Source organism: Borostomias antarcticus (genome assembly GCF_949987555.1).
Source record: "Borostomias antarcticus genome assembly, chromosome: 1".
NCBI lineage: Eukaryota > Metazoa > Chordata > Actinopteri > Stomiiformes > Stomiidae > Borostomias > Borostomias antarcticus.
In genome coordinates, this window is record NC_140234.1 from 37,244,240 (window position 1) to 37,261,739 (window position 17,500).

At 51.2% G+C, this 17,500-nt stretch overlaps 1 protein-coding gene across 1 annotated transcript in view; it reads right to left on the reverse strand.

Moving 5' to 3' along the window:
- The window catches only part of phldb1b (pleckstrin homology-like domain, family B, member 1b), a gene marked incomplete at its 5' end in the record, with an annotated part of 66,483 nt that overhangs the window by 37,700 nt on the left and 11,283 nt on the right, over positions 1-17,500 (reverse strand). Inside the window, 2 exons of the mRNA XM_084444144.1 lie at positions 1-1,001; positions 6,823-6,948. The exon at positions 1-1,001 is cut by the window's left edge and continues 525 nt beyond it. Coding sequence (XP_084300270.1) covers positions 1-1,001; positions 6,823-6,948 — 1,127 coding nt within the window. The remainder of the gene's footprint in view (positions 1,002-6,822; positions 6,949-17,500) is intronic.

The following is a 17,500-nucleotide window of genomic DNA, read 5'->3' on the forward strand; positions in this document are numbered from 1 at the left end:
GGCGCTGAGCTCCAGGTTCCTGCGAGCCAGCCGAGGGCTCTCGGGGGGGTTGAGGGAGCGGGGTGTCTGCTGGAGGGGCGACCCGCCCTGGATGATGTGGACGATGGGGTCGAGGGGGGGCTGGAAGGGCCTGGGGGGCTGCGAGAGCTGGCAGGAGGGGCTGGAGGAGCGGGAGCGGTCAGCGCGGCCGGACTGCTCCCTGAAGGGACTGGCGGGCCTCTCCTGGAGGACGGTCCCAGCCCTGGACCTGGGGCTGGAGGGGGACGGAGAGGGAGAGGGGGGGAATTTGGGGGCGAGTCTGGGGCTGGGGGGCACACTGCCCCTGCCGAGGGAGCCGGGGTCAGACAGGGGGGAAGAGGAGGAGGGCAGAGGGTGGGTCTGCCAGGGGTTCTCCGACCCATCCTGGACCAGGCCTCTGCGGGCCGGCTTGGGGCTGGGCGGGGCCTCCAGCAGGGCCTTCCTCTGGAGCCTGGGACTCTCACGAACCTTCGGGCCCCCGCCACCGCTGTAGCTGGGCAGGGTGGTCCGTGGCTGGGGGATGGGGGGCTGGCTGGAGTAGTTGTAGCTGGAGGAGCGGACGGGGATGGGGGGCAGAGACGGGTCCAGGGCCCCCCCCCCGGGGGAGGGGCTGGTGTAGCTGCCGCTGCTGGCGGCTGAGGGGGAGGAGAGGGGAGAGAAGGGAGGGGAGGTGTTGTCGTAGCTGGAGCCGACAGACATGGCCCCCGGGCTGGTGGGGGGGGAGAGCAGGTACCTCCCCCCTCCGTTGGTCATGGGGGAGAGCGGGGAGTGGGGGGGGACCCGGGGACCCGGGGGCCTCTTGGAGTCTGAGGAGGACGGCTGTGGATCGTCCATGACTAGGGAGTCCATGATGTCCTGCAGGTCCTTCTCGATGGAGCTGACGATGGCACTGTGCTCGGGCCGGACTCGGTCTCCGGGGGCGGGCTGGGGCTGAGACTGGGCCGGGCCGGGCTGGTGGTTCCCATTGACGAGGCTCTCGGAGTCTGGAAGGACGGGGCAGAACAGAACCGGCCGTTAGTCAGATGCATAGAAGTACGGCGCAGATCCCTGCTGCACACAGACATTACACAGATGGACAGGAATAGAATAGCATTGAATATGACTGATGTTTGAACCGTCAAGATAAGACTAATATAACTTTAATGGTCCCCAGGAGGAGAAATGTGGGCATTACAGTAGCAGAGAGATAGAACAGAACAGAAGAGATACAGAATAAACTCGGCACTGTTGTTGTAAAGTCTAATGGCTGCCGGCACAGAGGAGCGCCTGAAGCGCTCCGTCTTGCACTTGGGGGGGGGGGGGGGTGAGCCTGTGGCTGAAGGTGCTCCTCATCTGCCACAGCTGGTCATGGAGGGGGATGGGAGGGGTTGTCCAGGATGGAGTTTTTTTTTTGACAGTTTGTTCGTCATCCTCCTCTCCACCACTACCTCCAGACTGTCCAGTTCTTGCCCCACGACAAGGCCAGGCCCCCCGTCTTGAGTGCCGGCTACACCAGACAGGCAGGACGTCCGCAGCAGCCTGCTAAACACGTCCAAGGACCTGAACGTCCTGAGGAAGAACAGTCTGCTCCGTCCTCTCCGGTAGAGGGCCTCAGTGTGGTCTGTCCAGTCCTGTTTGATGTTCAGGTGCACTCTCAGGAACGAACAAGAACTCAGCTCTCCATTCACAAAGCAGGAGAACAGGATGTAGTATTTTTGCTTCCCCTCTCTTTGAACTGAAGAGCCTGGCTACTCTGCCGTTACCCTCAGGAGTGGCCTAGATGGTTTTTAACTGAAGAGCCTGGCTACTCTGCCGTTACCCTCAGAAGGAGTGGCCTAGATGGTTTTTAACTGAAGAGCCTGGCTACTCTGCCGTTACCCTCAGAAGGAGTGGCCTAGATGGTTTTTAACTGAAGAGCCTGGCTACTCTGCCGTTACCCTCAGAAGGAGTGGCCTAGATGGTTTTTAACTGAAGAGCCTGGCTACTCTGCCGTTACCCTCAGAAGGAGTGGCCTAGATGGTTTTTAACTGAAGAGTCTGGCTACTCTGCCGTTACTCTCAGAAGAAGTGGCCTAGATGTTTTTATACAGAAACAGAAACCACGCTGCACTTCAGACCAGAAATCCTCTGAAAGCTGCTTCAGCTGAACCTCACATAAAGGAAGAGAGGGAGGTGGAGGGGAGGGAGAGAGTGTTGAGGATAGGAGGGAGGGAGGGAGGGAGGGAGGGAGGGAGGGAGGGAGGGAGGGAGGGAGGGAGGGAGGGAGGGAGGGAGGGAGGGAAGGAGGAACGGTAGAAGGTATGAGGAGGGAGGGATCAAGGAATGGTAGAAGATATGAGGAGGGAGGAGGCGAGGAATGCTAGCAGATAAGGGGTGTGGGAGGGAGGAGATCTGGGGGAATGTGTGGGTCTATATAATTACAGAGTGGTCAGAGAGCAGCTCAAGGCAGAGTGGTAATCTAATCTCAATCTGAGGCTGGGAGTAGGACCGCGCCACAATGTCAACATGCTGAACTAGAAGAGAGGACAGAAGAGAGGGCAGAGGAGAGGAGAGAGGAGAGGAGAGAGGAAGTCAGGGTAAGGTCTGCTGTGGAACGATTCACAGATATGATCTTTAATATTGCCACCATGAATGATAAATCAGATCCCATTGCCACTATAGTATATGAGGTCCCATTGAAACAAGACAACAATCCCCACTCTTGTGTTAAATGACCGCGCTGAATGAGTGAAATAATATCTATTGACCAAATATGTCACCAAGCTGCTGATGAAATGACATGGGTTTTTCTAAATAAATAGCTTACAGCCTACATCTGTCACGGTCACCAAATATCCCACCTGACAACCCTGAGCAGACCACCTGAGAAGAAGCATCAGTGCATGTTGCTGTCTATTCATAACGATGACCTCACAAACAGGAGGCTTCACAAATAATGCATGGGGTCGGTCTGTTGAGTGGGAAGTATCTGGTTCGACAGTGACTCAAACTACGCCGGCTCCTTCTGAGCAGAAAAGACCCCGCAGCAACATTCAAAATGACAATCTCGCCATTCAGTCGACAGGCTACATTTGGAAGGGAATGAGATAATTCTCGACATTTACGCGTATCCGGTAGCCTAACGGTTTATAATTCTACCCCGTCGCAATCTGAGCGCAGGCCACATGGTCGTGGATCAGATGTCGCAACAATTCCGCTATTCAGACGTCTTGAAATCAAAGACTTTTCACCCCCTGGTCTATGGCACCCACAATGACAAAACGAAGGAAATACTCCGTGAAGATAGACAACGGTCTGTAGGCTAGTAGCCTATCCTATGATGTCACGGATAGACTCTAGCAAGTGTATTTGGATCTCGTCTCAGGATTACAATAATACAGTCGGCTACTCACATGAAAAGATAATCTTACCACTAATCAATTTCAGTGGTTTAATTATACACCTGTAACGTGAGTGTTACAAGGAGCCCCGTATTCCGACCTCAATAAGCGACGTTGCACCGAATCCTGCCGTGCCCGGCTCTCGGCACAGGGGGAGGTTGAGAGCGGCTGCCTGCCGACTTGCCGTTCTTGCCGGGTTTCGTGCGCCAGGAGCCACTACCTTCTCCAGCTGGCTCTGGCTCCCCCTCCCTCCCCTGTCCACGGTGCTGATGTGACGGACAGTGAGATCTACGGGGGCGGGAACTACGTCTTCTGGTTCTCTTCTTAAAGAGCCAAGACAAGTTTAGGGTTATAAGCCCACACAGTGTTAGCTACCTTTATTGGCCTATAATAATAATAATAATCATCATCATAATCATAATAATAATCCATTGTATTTATAAATCACTTTTCACTGTGAGACAATCTCATAGTGCCAAAATAGCCTACATTTTCCATGTGTTGAAATTAGGTGTATTTCAATAACCTGTATCAAATGGTAGAGGTCTAAAATGTTGTGTTAGACTGAAAGCTAGGGTTAGGGTTAGGGTTAGGGCTTTACAAACAATATACTGTACTCCAATATGATCCTCTGAGATGCAGTAACAGTTTAATGTGCTCCAGATTTAACAGCCGATCATTATCAGCAGTCCAGTAGGCTATGCCCAGCCTAGTCCAGCCTAGAGCATCCTAGTCCAGCCTAGAGCAGCCTAGTCCACCCTAGAGCAGCCTAGTCCAGCCTGACATAGCCTAGTCCAGCCTGGCACAGCCTAGTCCAGCCTGGAGCAGCCTAGAGCAGCCTAGTCCAGCCTGACACAGCCTAGTCCAGCCTAGAGCAGCCTAGTCCAGCCTGACACAGCCTAGTCCAGCCTAGAGCAGCCTAGAGCAGCCTAGTCCAGCCTAGAGCAGCCTAGTCCAGCCTGGCACAGCCTAGTCTAGTCCCGTCATGACTGTAACAGTAGCCTAATGACCACCTCGGCCACAGCAGGGCCGGAGACCGGAAGAGGCAGGAAGTGGCAGATGGAAGATAGAAGTAGAATAGCGTGGAGGTTTAAAATTAGAAACCGTAAAAGATACCCAGGAGGTTAAAATAGGCAGCACCGCCCAGCCAACAAAGCTGGCTGGCATACAAATGAGAGGAGAGGTGAGGAGGGGAGGAGGGCAGACGAGAGGTCCAGGATGAAGCAATATCTCAATATTAATCACTGTGATCGGTTCCCTATTACAATCAAATTGATGATAAGGTTGTAGTGTTGGCTGTCTTGGAACTCGACTAGAGTCTCTGAAATTCACACCAGAGAGAAAGGTTCCAGGATCTATCAGATTAGGATCTGTCCAACCAGACATGTGCAGACAATAGTGTGTGGTCTATGATGGGAGTGTCCAGACCAGAGCAGTTAGGCCCAGCCCAGGAATGCACGCTTGAGGAGGGCACAAACCTCTCAACAGCAAGTCATTCATTACCACGGCAACTCTACAACAGTAGTAGGAAATAACTAGATACTGGAGCAGAGGCTGGGTCTTAAGGCTGGCCAGGAGAGGACACACACACACACACACACACACACACACACACACACAAGGCAGTCAATCAAACTTTAATCAACAAGCGTTATTTATATAGCACTTTTCATACACAGGGGCAACACAAGGTGCTTCACCGAAGGAAAAAGGGAGGGTGGGGGGGGCAGAGGGTCCTGACACTAATTTTCTGGAGGGAAGCGGAAAAAAACAGTTGACCCTAGAGCTAATATACTGTAGGAGAACTATAAAAATTCTTCCCTGACCTCTCAACGAGACAATCGAGCAAGCTCCTGGAAAAATTTGACTACTGTATAGCTATATAATAGAAACATTCCATGTTTACAAATCATGTAAACATGGAATTACAAAGCACATACATACTGTAGCATAAATACTACATTAAAGGAAACGAAGACATTATAAATAAATAAAAATAATAAAAAAATAAACATTTCACCTGAATGGTAGACAACTAACTATGTTAGGCCCATCATAGTAACCCACTATAGGACACATACTGTACCACATTATAAAGCACACTAAACATTTAGCAGCAAGCTAGTGGAAACTGTTGAATGAACTACAGGCAGGCAGCTGAACACTTCGCCCAGAGACCCGGAGGAATGGAGCAGTCATAAACCCTGAGAGGTGAGAACTCAGACACCACCAGGCTCCAGGCTCCGGTCCCCCAGTGGGGTTGAGTTGCACCCTGGGTCTGTCTGCTCCCTGGTCGGAAGGGAACAGCTCCAGGACCTCCTGCTGAGAGGGCCTGTAAAACACCCTGACTCTGACTCTGCTGAGAGGGCCTGTAAAACACCCTGACTCTGACTCTGCTGAGAGGGCCTGTAAAAAACCCTGACTCATACTCTGCTACGTCTCAGCCTCTGCTCTGCTTTGCGCTGGACAGCTGAGGCGGTTCAGCCTGCAGTGAGGAGGAGCAGCTGAGGAGGTTCAGCCTGCAGTAAGGAGGAGCAGCTGAGGAGGTTCCGCCTGCAGTGAGGAGGAGCAGCTGAGGAGGTTCAGCCTGCAGTGAGGAGGTTCAGCCTGCTGTGAGGAGGAGCAGCTGAGGAGGTTCAGCCTGCAGTGAGGAGGAGCAGCTGAGGAGGTTCAGCCTGCAGTAAGGAGGAGCAGCTGAGGAGGTTCAGCCTGCAGTGAGGAGGAGCAGCTGAGGAGGTTCAGCCTGCAGTGAGGAGGTTCAGCCTGCTGTGAGGAGGAGCAGCTGAGGAGGTTCAGCCTGCAGTGAGGAGGAGCAGCTGAGGAGGTTCAGCCTGCAGTAAGGAGGAGCAGCTGAGGAGGTTCAGCCTGCAGTGAGGAGGAGCAGCTGAGGAGGTTCAGCCTGCAGTGAGGAGGTTCAGCCTGCTGTGAGGAGGAGCAGCTGAGGAGGTTCAGCCTGCAGTGAGGAGGAGCAGCTGAGGAGGTTCAGCCTGCAGTGAGGAGGAGCAGCTGAGGAGGTTCAGCCTGCTGTGAGGAGGAGCAGCTGAGGAGGTTCAGCCTGCAGTGAAGAGGAGCAGCTGAGGAGGTTCAGCCTGCTGTGAGGAGGTGCAGCTGAGGAGGTTCAGCCTGCAGTGAGACTGATCTGTTTCCAGTTTGGAGGCTGATGTCTCTGCATGTGTGGCTGCAGTATGCGCTGCGCTGATGCTGAGTTTGACTAGTATTTCTCTACACTAAGAATAACCCAGTTGAATTGGGTTGTATTGGGTGGAAGCCATACTGACGAGCGACGCGGTGACACCTGTGACATAAACACCATCCCCATCAGCACTGCGTGAACTTGTGAGCGTGTGGCTGACAGGCGTTCTCCTACCAGTGATTGGCTGAGAATGTGATTGACAGGTGCGCTTGCCTTGCGATTGGTTGAGGGTATGATTGACACGTGTGCTTACCTGTGCGTAGCCTGTATCCGCCTGCGGAGCCCCTCCCCCCCTCGGGCATCATGCTCTTCATCCTGAACGCCTCCTCAGGGTGGTTGAAACGGAAGAAGGCTGACTGGCCGAAACACAGCATGCACCCTGGAGACACAGGACAGAGACAGTTAACACACCTGCCTGCTACCGACCAGACGCACCAATAACCCATCACATGATTACGACAGTCCAGGGGGTCCTGTTGTACTGAGGTTGACCACGGACAGGTTCTCTGCCCGCGGTTAAAGCACAGAGGCGGGGCTATGAGCTCCCGTCTGTCTGACCTTCCTCCTCCTCGCCACTATCATCATGGAAACTCCCCCCCCGATTGGCGTCAGACTGGAGCAGGTGGTTGTGTACAGAGCGGACCAGATGCCCTTTCCGTCCCTCCATCTCACTGTCCCAGGGCTACCTGATGACCTCAGAGGCGGGGGTAGATTAGAACCCCGCGTCAGGTGCAGCTCCGTCGCCGTGGTTACTATCACGACTGCTCCCGTAGTGTGTGTGTGTGTGTGTGTGTGTGAGGGGGGTGGGGGGGAGCTGGGATTTCCCCCCTCAGCATCATCAGCATACAAGCTGGATGACTCCCGAAACGTATATGGGTTCAGCATGAGAAAACACACTGTCTCCTCTATCTCAATTCCTCCCTCCCTCCATTGCTCTTCTCTTTCCCTACCTCAGCTGAGGTGTGTGTGTGCGTGTGTGTGTGCGCAGAGTAGGGCTGGATTTTTTTTTTTTAACGATTAATTGTTTCAGAATCGATTAATGAATCCCAAAATCGATCTTTTTTTTAATGAATTAATGAATAAATGAAGGAATGAATAGTTCATTCATTCATTCAATGATTCATTCATTCATTCATTTTTGGAAATCAGTATCGATACCCAGCCGTAGTATTGATGTGTTGCATAACTTGGCAGTCATGTAATTAAGGTTCCAGCTAACGCTACAGCTGTCCTCCAGAGCTGTCCTGACTGATCAACTACTTTTTACAAACTCTGCATGCGTCCGTATTCAGGATTTATTATGAGGTTTTATCAACGTGCTGGCAGCAGATCACTGGCAGTCATGCGAGGATGAGGATGTTTGTGTGCGTGTGTGTGTGTGTCACAGCAGCAGGCTAACAAGCAGTCAAACAGGCTTGTTCATGTCCTCTGCAGCTGTAACAGCTGAGCCTGTTTGGTGCTAATGCAGAGTGATGGTATCCCTCCAATTGTTTTACATCACAAACTGTCTCTCCATGTACTGGTGCATACTCCTCTCTCTCTCTCTCCCTCTCCCCCCCCCCCCCCCGCCTCTCTCTTCTCCTCCCTTCATGACATCTGCCCCCTCATCAGACTGCCCCGACCTCAGCATCCACAGGCGTGTGTGTGCGTACGAGAGAGAGCGAGAGAGAGAGCGAGAGAGAGAGAGAGAGAGAGAGCGAGCGTGTGTGTGTGTCAGGGGCTGATGTCTAACAGGAGACGCCATCAGGGACCAGGCTTCCATCATGAGTCAGCAAACAGCAATAAGAAAAGCTCTCTCTCTCTATCTCTCCATCTCTACTCTAAAACAGCAGAGCACTCATCCGCCAGCATCACTCCATCCTGCGCTCTTTCTCCTCCATCCGTCCGTCTCCATCCCACCACTCTGGCCTTCAGATGATAGCAGCCACGGACACGTTGCACTACCTTGTCAGTCACGCTGTGCTGTTGCCCAGTTCCATGTCGGAGTTGGGTCTAAACCACAGTTAGAACAGCCCAGGAGTCCATTCAGAGGCCGTGTCTGACCTCCCATAGTTCCCTGCTCTCTCCATGTGAACCGCCAGACTGACAGCCTACCTCCCGGCCAATCAGGCCTCCTCGCTGTCCTGCTCACTGAGAAGAGGAGATCATCCTCTTCCCTCCGCCCCCCAGGGAGGAGGTTAGGATGTTTACCCGGGTCCTACAAAACACCTGGTGACGGGGAACAGCCCGGCCGGCTGGTCCAATCAGGACCCAGGACACGGTCCTGTAACATGCAGAGACACGAGCGGCTTGTTGTCTTTATGAACCGCATCTACTGTATCACATTAACGCACAGTGATTCACTTAGTCAGTAATGCAAACGGGATCTTAGCAAGTCACTGGGATGATCTCTTCAAGCCCAGTTAATATGAGGGATGTGGTTCGCTTAGCTTACAGACTGGAACATCCAGTACATAACACATTATTAGTCACAACAGACATCAGTTTGAGGCTTCAGAGTTGTCAGTGTGTATCTGATCTGAAGCAATACAGAGCCAGTCACGAAGAGATAACAAGGAAATACTAGCTCAGCCTTTCTCTCTGATAGCACTGCCCAGGAATGTTTCTGACTCATATCCTAGCGTTCTAGAGATCTACACTAGCGTCTCGTCTCAGGGTGTCTGGGAGGGCTCTGTGGCCTCAGGCCTCCACCCAACCAGGCCTCCACCCAGTCCATGGGGAACCCCCCCCCCCCTTCACCCAGTCCATGGGGAATCCCCCCCACCTCCACCCAGTCCATGGGGAACCCCCCCCCTTCATCATCTAGAGAACTGAACACTGCCCGGTACTAGCTAACATGGGGCAGGGCTGGTTAGCTCTCCTAGCTCCTCTACTCTGGAGGGCTGTGGGGTGACTGACTGAACCCGGGGTGAGGTTAGGGTTAAACCTCCAGGGTCAAGTTTATTAGTCACATGCTACGAGGGGTTAAGCCCCAGTGATCATGTTTCCCCGGGAGATTGGTGGGCGATCTGCACACACCCCAGACCCTGCCATGAAGACGCCGATAGTTCAATCAGGTTACAGCGTCGCCCCACCCTGCCCCGCCCACAGATCCAGAGAGAGTCAAGGTCTCAAAACTGATCCAAGAACAGCCCCACCAAAGAGAGAGCAGCGTTCCATCCTCCTCCTCTCCTCACACAGAGCAACACTGTGAAATATTACATGTCGCCATTTCAGTAATTGAGATTCATGAAGCCATTTGGGGAAAGACAGGCTGGTAAACGGAAGGGAGTTCTAGAAGAGGATACATCCTGATGTGGCTATGTGTGTGTGTGTGTGTGTGTGTGTGTGTGTGTGTGTGTGTGTGTGTGTGTGTGTGTGTGTGTGTGTGTGTGTGTCTGTGTGTGTGGAGGGAAAGGCCAGAACCATCCTAGTTAATCAGACAGATTGATTCCCTCAGCAGTGAAGAGAGAGGAGAGGAGTTCTACGGTCCAATCACTGCTCAGCTCAGTGGCTCTTCTTGTGGGTGTGTGTGTGTTGTTTTTTTTAAGTAGGGACAGCACAGGGCAGGTTAGTAAAAGCATCCCACAAAAAAAATTACACAAATATCCGTATATATACTGTACATAGTGTGCAACAAACATACAACAAGGCAGAAGAGCAAAGAGAAAAACAGAAAGAGAGTTGATATGCAGCCTAGCTCAGGACAGAAGGAATAACCAGACACACACAGGTTGGATTAAGAGTGATCACGTCTGATCTTAAACCTTGCCTTCAGATGATTTTTAAAGGAGTGATAAGTGGGACATTCCCTTACTGCAAGCGGTAGACTGTTCTATAATTTACTACCTTTAACATAGGACATTTTGTGCAAGTGAGGTGAGCCCGTAGAGTAATCAGACAGAGTGCATTCTGGGCCGGACTCCAGGAACAGCACCCTTCATCCCGGCCTGTGTCCACAAGGTACGAGTGTGTAATGAGAACAACCACGGAGACGTCGCGTTGGACAGCGGACCCCAGAGAGGATGAGGAGGAGCGAGGCTGTGGAGGCTGTAGAGGGCGGAGGCAAGGGCAGCCCTGACCCCTGACCCCACACACACAATCACCTAAAAGCACTGGCAGAGACTCAAGCTCATTAAGGAGACGTTCTCTTCTCTCAGCCAGGACCTAAACAATTTACACCTGAGGTCACCTTCTGGTAGGGGAGAGTCATATAGGAACATACGGTATCCATGTAGTAGCCGTGGATAAGGCAGATACCAGATGGATTCGTGAAGTGAGGTATGAGGCCTGGATTACACTAACTCGTATTTGCATGGCTACGCATTCCAACCGCGGAAACGATCCGTGATTACGCGGGTGTTTTGGGAAGATTGAAGGCAACGCAGCTCCGGATTAGATCTATCCTGAATACGCAGCTCCGGATTAGATCTATCCTGAATACGCAGCTCCGGATTAGATCTATCCTGAATACGCAGCTCCGGATTAGATCTATCCTGAATACGCAGCTCCGGATTAGATCTATCCTGAATACGCAGCTCCGGATTAGATCTATCCTGAACACGCAGCTCCGGATTAGATCTATCCTGAATACGCAGCTCCGGATTAGATCTATCCTGAATACGCAGCTCCGGATTAGATCTATCCTGAATACGCAGCTCGGGACGGATTCCCAGACCTCTGGATTCGGGGGTCTCTTTCGCCGGGGGTAGTGTAATTGCTAGGCGCAAACAGAGGGAAATGTATGCTTTGTTCAGTGAATACGCATTCATGTAATCCAGGCCTGAGACTGAGAACCATGTTCCTGGGCAATGGAAACATTTAGCCTTTATTTAACCAGAGAAACCACAACGACATTTATTTTTCCAATGAGCCCTTTTAAGGTGAAGCAACAGTATGCAGGAATTGACGAGTCATGTTGTTTCCATTCAATAGAACCTCTGGAGTACATTAACATGCATTACTAAACCATGGAAAGTGATCCACAAGGAGGAATGTTCCAGCCAATCGCATCCACAAGGAGGATGGCTCCAGCCAATCACATCGACCACCACTACCAGCCTCAGGGATACTGTGGCATTTAATGGAGAAATATAACCAGTCTACAACCCATCCAGACAGATCCTCTCATCCAAACTATGACTGCGGAACCAACATTCCTCCATGGCTCTGAGGGCTGTGATGCTGTTCACCAGGCCTGCTGTGGTGTGACCTCATCATCATCATTATCATCATCATGGCTACCAGCCTCCAGCACAGACTCAGCATCTTCTCCTGTAGCACCAGGATAAGACTGTCTGGCTGGGAGGATGGGCAGAGGGAGGGAGAGAGCAGAGAGCAATGGAGGGATAGAGAGAGCACAGTGGGGTGGAGAGGGAGAGAGGGAGAACGGGCAGAGGGAGGGAGAAGAGAGAGAGGAATGGAGGGATAGAGAGAGCACAGTGGGGTGGAGAGGGAGAGAGGGAGAACGGGCAGAGGGAGGGAGAAGAGAGAGAGGAATGGAGGGATAGAGAGAGCAGAGTGGGGTGGAGAGGGAGAGAGGGAGAACGGGCAGAGGGAGGGAGAGAGCAGAGAGGAATAGAGGGATAGAGAGAGCAGAGTGGGGTGGAGAGGGAGAGAGGGAGACAGGGCAGAGGGAGGGAGGAGAGAGAGAGGAATGGAGAGCAAAGAGGGAGAGAGAGAGGGAATACAAGGAATCCTGATAGCGTACATGTGAAAATACAGACGTCAGCTGATTGGTTTAGCTTCAACAGAAACCTCTCCTCTCTCCTTTCCTTTCTCAACGGTCTGCTATCTAATACTGGACGCCATGTGTGAGTAACAACGGCCATTTCATAAAATAAATGGATAAATCAATTACTACACTACAGAAAACTCTAAGCACCAAGCCTCAGTTCCTCACAGAACATCCAGTCATTAACTCCTAGTTATTACACACCTCTCTGAAATACTTGTTTCTGATTGGACAATCGCGCATTCTACCGGTGAATTATTTATTGATAATTCAGCGGCTTGAAGCAATAATCACCGCTGCCAAGGGCAACACATGATATGTCTATGGGTGACAGTTGGAGGTTGTCTGAAAGTTGCTGAACATTCTAAACATAACGGTTCGCTTTTGGAAAACGCCGATATTGCCCAGACACACGGAACCAAGTGTTGCTAGGGACGCGTTGCTAGAGGGACGCGTTGCTGAAGCCAGATAATTTCTTTGTGAACAAGAATTTATAATGAACAAAATTAAATATACTTTAATCAATATTTTGTCTCTGTGTATTAATGTCGTTGGTAAGTAGACGTGTAATAAGTGGCTTCGTCTCGGGGTTCCGAAGGCACCATCAGGCTCTTGTTTTTCGATAATCGCCGGCTGGCCATACGTTATCCCTTACTTAACCATTAGTTAACTATCCTGAGTGCTCCCAGAGTAAGACCATGGCATGTTTGTCTCTGAGAGGAGACGCACTAAAGGTCGACAGTAAAGCAGCCGGTCAGACATCGGCAGGGCGGGGGTGGGGGGTTGGGGTTGGGGGGGTGGGTGGACAAAAGGATGCCCGGGGCGGCGCAGGCCGGTTGCCATGGCGCGGTGTGGTTTTACTGCCCAGAGAAAGGCCAGGGTCTGGAGCTCCACCTGTTAAATCACCCTGCCTCCGCCAGGGAGGGGCCAGACCCGCACGCCCGAAGGAGATACGGGAACACGGGAGGAGGGTTCAGCGGAGAACCTGGCGGCCCATCCGGACCTGCGGCTCTGATACTTCCGGTGAGCTCGATGTAGTTCACCAAGTGCCATGACAGTCTACAGACCCCTCCTGGAATCTCAGAATGGGAGATAAATCTAACACTTCCAATACTTGAGATTACCTCTGGGTATGTGGGGTATGTACAGTATTTGACCCAGGTCGGCTCTGCCTCTCCTGTGACCGGGAGCCTATTTACGCCCACCGGGCCGAGCCGTGAGCATCAGGTGTCGTCAACATGCTGTACCCCAGGAGGATGATGTCATCTGCCGCTGACGGACATTTTGTCTCCAAACCTCAGACTTCCTCCCTACTCATATTCCTCTCCATCATACCTTTTCATAATCAAACAACCCCCTTATTTACTGAGAACACGTATCAAACACGCACACACACACGCACACACACACACGCACACACACACAGGTCCAGATGTGATACCCAGAACCTGTCATCGGCCTCAGTGAGCTGTTGCAGTCTAACAAGCTGCAGGTGTTAGGGGCTTGTGATGTGACGGTAACAGATGTTCACACACACACACACACACACACACACACACACACACACACACACACACACACACACACACACACACACACACACACACACACACACACACACTCTCTCTCTTCTTCTTCCTCCTCTCTTCTTCTCCTCCTTTTGTCAGAACAACTACAACAAGACACCCCCTCCCCCAGCTGGGGATCATGGTCCTTCAGCCAGCAGATGTCTGTGTGTGGGCTCTCTGGCCTCACAAGATGAATGAAGACCTTGAGTGGACCCTGCCTGTCAACCTACACACACACACACACACACACACACACTTACCCGCACACACACATACCTGCACAGGCAACCCCTCCCCCTCCGCCCACTCACAAGGGAGTATGGCTACTCCTTCCCGTCATCCAGTGACTGCTGATGCCAGACCTGGTCAGTTGTGGCAGCAGGGAGGTCACAGCATCAGCCCAAATGGGGCTCAAGGCAATGTGTCAAAGAAGATGGAGATTGTAGCATGAGGGCCTGAATAGAGAGAAGAGCCAGGCTGCGTGAGTGGAGACAAGGCTATATCCAGCCCCAGGCATGGTTACCGGCTAGGCCTCGGTCACATTGGCCACCAGGAATAGCCCTGAAACAGTAGCCAGCCATGCCCAGGGCAGAGGGGGCAGGGGGGAGAGAGAGAGAGGAAGAGAGAGAGTGCACACTGTCATCATAAGGACTTCAGCAGGATATATGAGTGTATGTTTTGCTGTCTCGGAGGAGGAAGTTGAGATTGAGTGGCTGTTGCAGCTGCAAACAGACACCTGTGAAGACGTGTCCTCAAGTTAAAGTAGAACAGACTGTAAGTCATAAAAACGTACGTTCATTAGGTGGTTTACAGTCGGAACCTCTGACTATCCACGTTCTATGGTTCGGGCATTATTTGGTGTACGTTTTAGAGTGGCCTACAAGTGAGGGAGGGAGAAGAGCGGGATGTAGCAAATTTAACAAAAGGTATTTGGCGCACTGTACATCATCGTTCTGTACAGCCTCATTGCACTGCACGGAAACAAACACGAAACCTGATCGTTTCAGCAAATTCTCAGTTAGAATCAGATTGAATAGGCTACCTGATTTTTGGATCCTGTATTCTGAATTATAGACAACTTACTTCAAATCCGATGAATGAATCTCCCCTCTCGGTCCGCTGATATCATCGCAGCTGCTCCTTTAAATAGAGCCACGTGTTTTCCTAAATGGCAAATTATTGTTGCCAGAACAAGAGAGTGCTAATGCGGTCCTGCCCCGATGCGAACCCTTTTGTTATGATAATAATAGGCTAGTTGTCTTCTGTGCGTTCTCGGTTCTCAAAAGAGCTGTCCGTTTGCTTGATAAGCACCCCGCAACCGCAGCGTTTGGTTAGTCAAAGGTACCGTGATAAAATCCTCAGTCAAATCGGTGTTGGAGTTCTGGTTTACAGTTCATAGCCTTTGATACGTCTTTTGTCTCCTCCGACGCAGCTCCGCGCATTGTCCTGTCATTCTCTGAATAGCAGCGGCACCGTCGCGTCCTCACGCATGCCTGCTCGGCGAGGCTCCTGGTACGGAAAGTGGTCGGAGAGTTGAACAGCTGTGTCTGACACCGGCTCAGAGTAATTTCTTACCTCAGGAAGAGAGAAAGGGGCTGGCGAGCCGGCGGGGATGAGAGGGAGGGTGGGGAGGGAGGTGGGAGCCCTGAGTCAGAGCAAGGAGGGAGGGAGAGAGAGAGAGAGAGAGAGAGAGAAGAGAAGCCTTTTTCTCAAAGTTATATTTCCCTTAAGACTTAAGATGTTCGCTCTCATTCCCTATGTAGGCTACTGTACAATATTACCACTGATACAGGACTGAACCCTCAAGAGATGATGTTATTATTCTCAGCTGATGAGTGGATTCTTAAGAAGTCCTATTCATTCTTCCGCCAATCCATAGAAATGATTGCCTAGAGACACACAAAACAAACAACCACTATTTCCCAACAAGTTTGGACCAACTCAAACAGTGAGTCATCTGTGACTTAGCCTATTATTACTAAGTGCCCGTTCAAAATGCACTTGCGTCCCCCCGTCCATAGTCCATTATAGTACGAAAGTACGAATTGTCTGCATATTGCTATGCAAGCCCGTCAGGTTCATTTATTATTTAGGTCATTCTGTGTGTACCCGAGCCTGTACAACTCATTACAAATTCTGTATAAAGGCTATTGCTTATTACATTTTGTATTATTTAAATGCACGAAATAAAATGAATTTACTCATACAATAGGTTACTTGAAACAACACAACAATGGTGTGAGATACAAAATGCATCACAACAATTTCCCCTCAGAGATTAATTAATAAAATCTATCTATAGTCTGTCTGTCTGTCTGTCTGTCTGTCTGTCTGTCTATCTATCTATCAAATCAGTGATTACATGTGTGACACATACACATGAAGGCTAGTCGTTCGCGCGGCGGACCAGGGTTCGATTCCCGGCTCGGGTCCTGTGCCGCATGTCCTCCCCTCTCTCTCCCACGTTTCCTGTCTCTCTCGAACTGTCCTGTCCCATTAAAGCTGAAAAGCCCTAAGAAATATCTCAAATAAAAAAATTGTGTATCAGCAGTGATTCTGATCTGCTACAATATTTAATGTGTTCTAAATTGGCCCAAGCTCCGCCGAATTCCATGAAAATCGCTCTGGTAGTTTTTGTGTAATCCTGCAAAATAATGAACGAATTAAATAATACACGTGACCAACAGGGCCTACAGCTTGATGTGGAGTCTACAGCTTGATGTGGCTAGTGCGCATGCGGATAATGACGTTACAAGTGCGTGGACAGACTCGGCTCGACAACAATACCTAAACTTTGAAATATGGCTTCCAGTGAAAATGTAAGTAACCTTACTCCACGTGACTGAAAATATATAGCTCCGCCCCGCCGCTGGGCGCGGAGCCGCGCCGCGGCTTGCGGACATTTTCTGACTGGGAGCACGTCACGGCTTCGTTTGCCGTCCTGTATCTTAACATGCTGGTCAATGGGAAAGTCCCACACCTTCAGCTAGCTAGCTGCATTTATTCTGAACCCGCAGGTGCGCGACACACAGCGGTCGGTTGTAGGGCTGTGGAGGTACAGGCAGACTGACACTCAGACACCATTTCTGTCATTATAAAAAAAGTTACAGACCATCTTCTCCAGTCAAATCTCCCGGGCCAATATCACCCTGTTGAAGAAAATCCCTCCTCTTCCTCACCCATTTTTCTACATTGGCCTACAGAGGTGAAGGAGGGTCTGTGTGTAAGAGAGGGGTTAAAAATAGCTGTCTGCGTGCTCAGGTTTCCCAGTACAGAATGCAGGTTGGGGGTCCTCCAGCTGACAGACAAACAGACAGACAGGCAGAGAAAGACATTCAGAGACAGACAGACCGAAGACAAGCAGACAGGCAGACAGACGGACGGATGGACGGACGGACGGACGGACAGACAGAGAGACAGACAGACAGACAGACAGACAGACAGACAGACAGACAGAAAACATACACAGAGAGACAGACGGACTTGTTGACAACAGAATCTCTGTCTCTCACCGACCCCCCCAACCACACACACACACACACACACACACACACACACACACACAGTGTGAGACTGCTGTATGACTGCAGGTTTCTATAGAGCAGCAGGAGGAAGTTCATATCCTGTCAGAATCCTGACTAATCGTGACT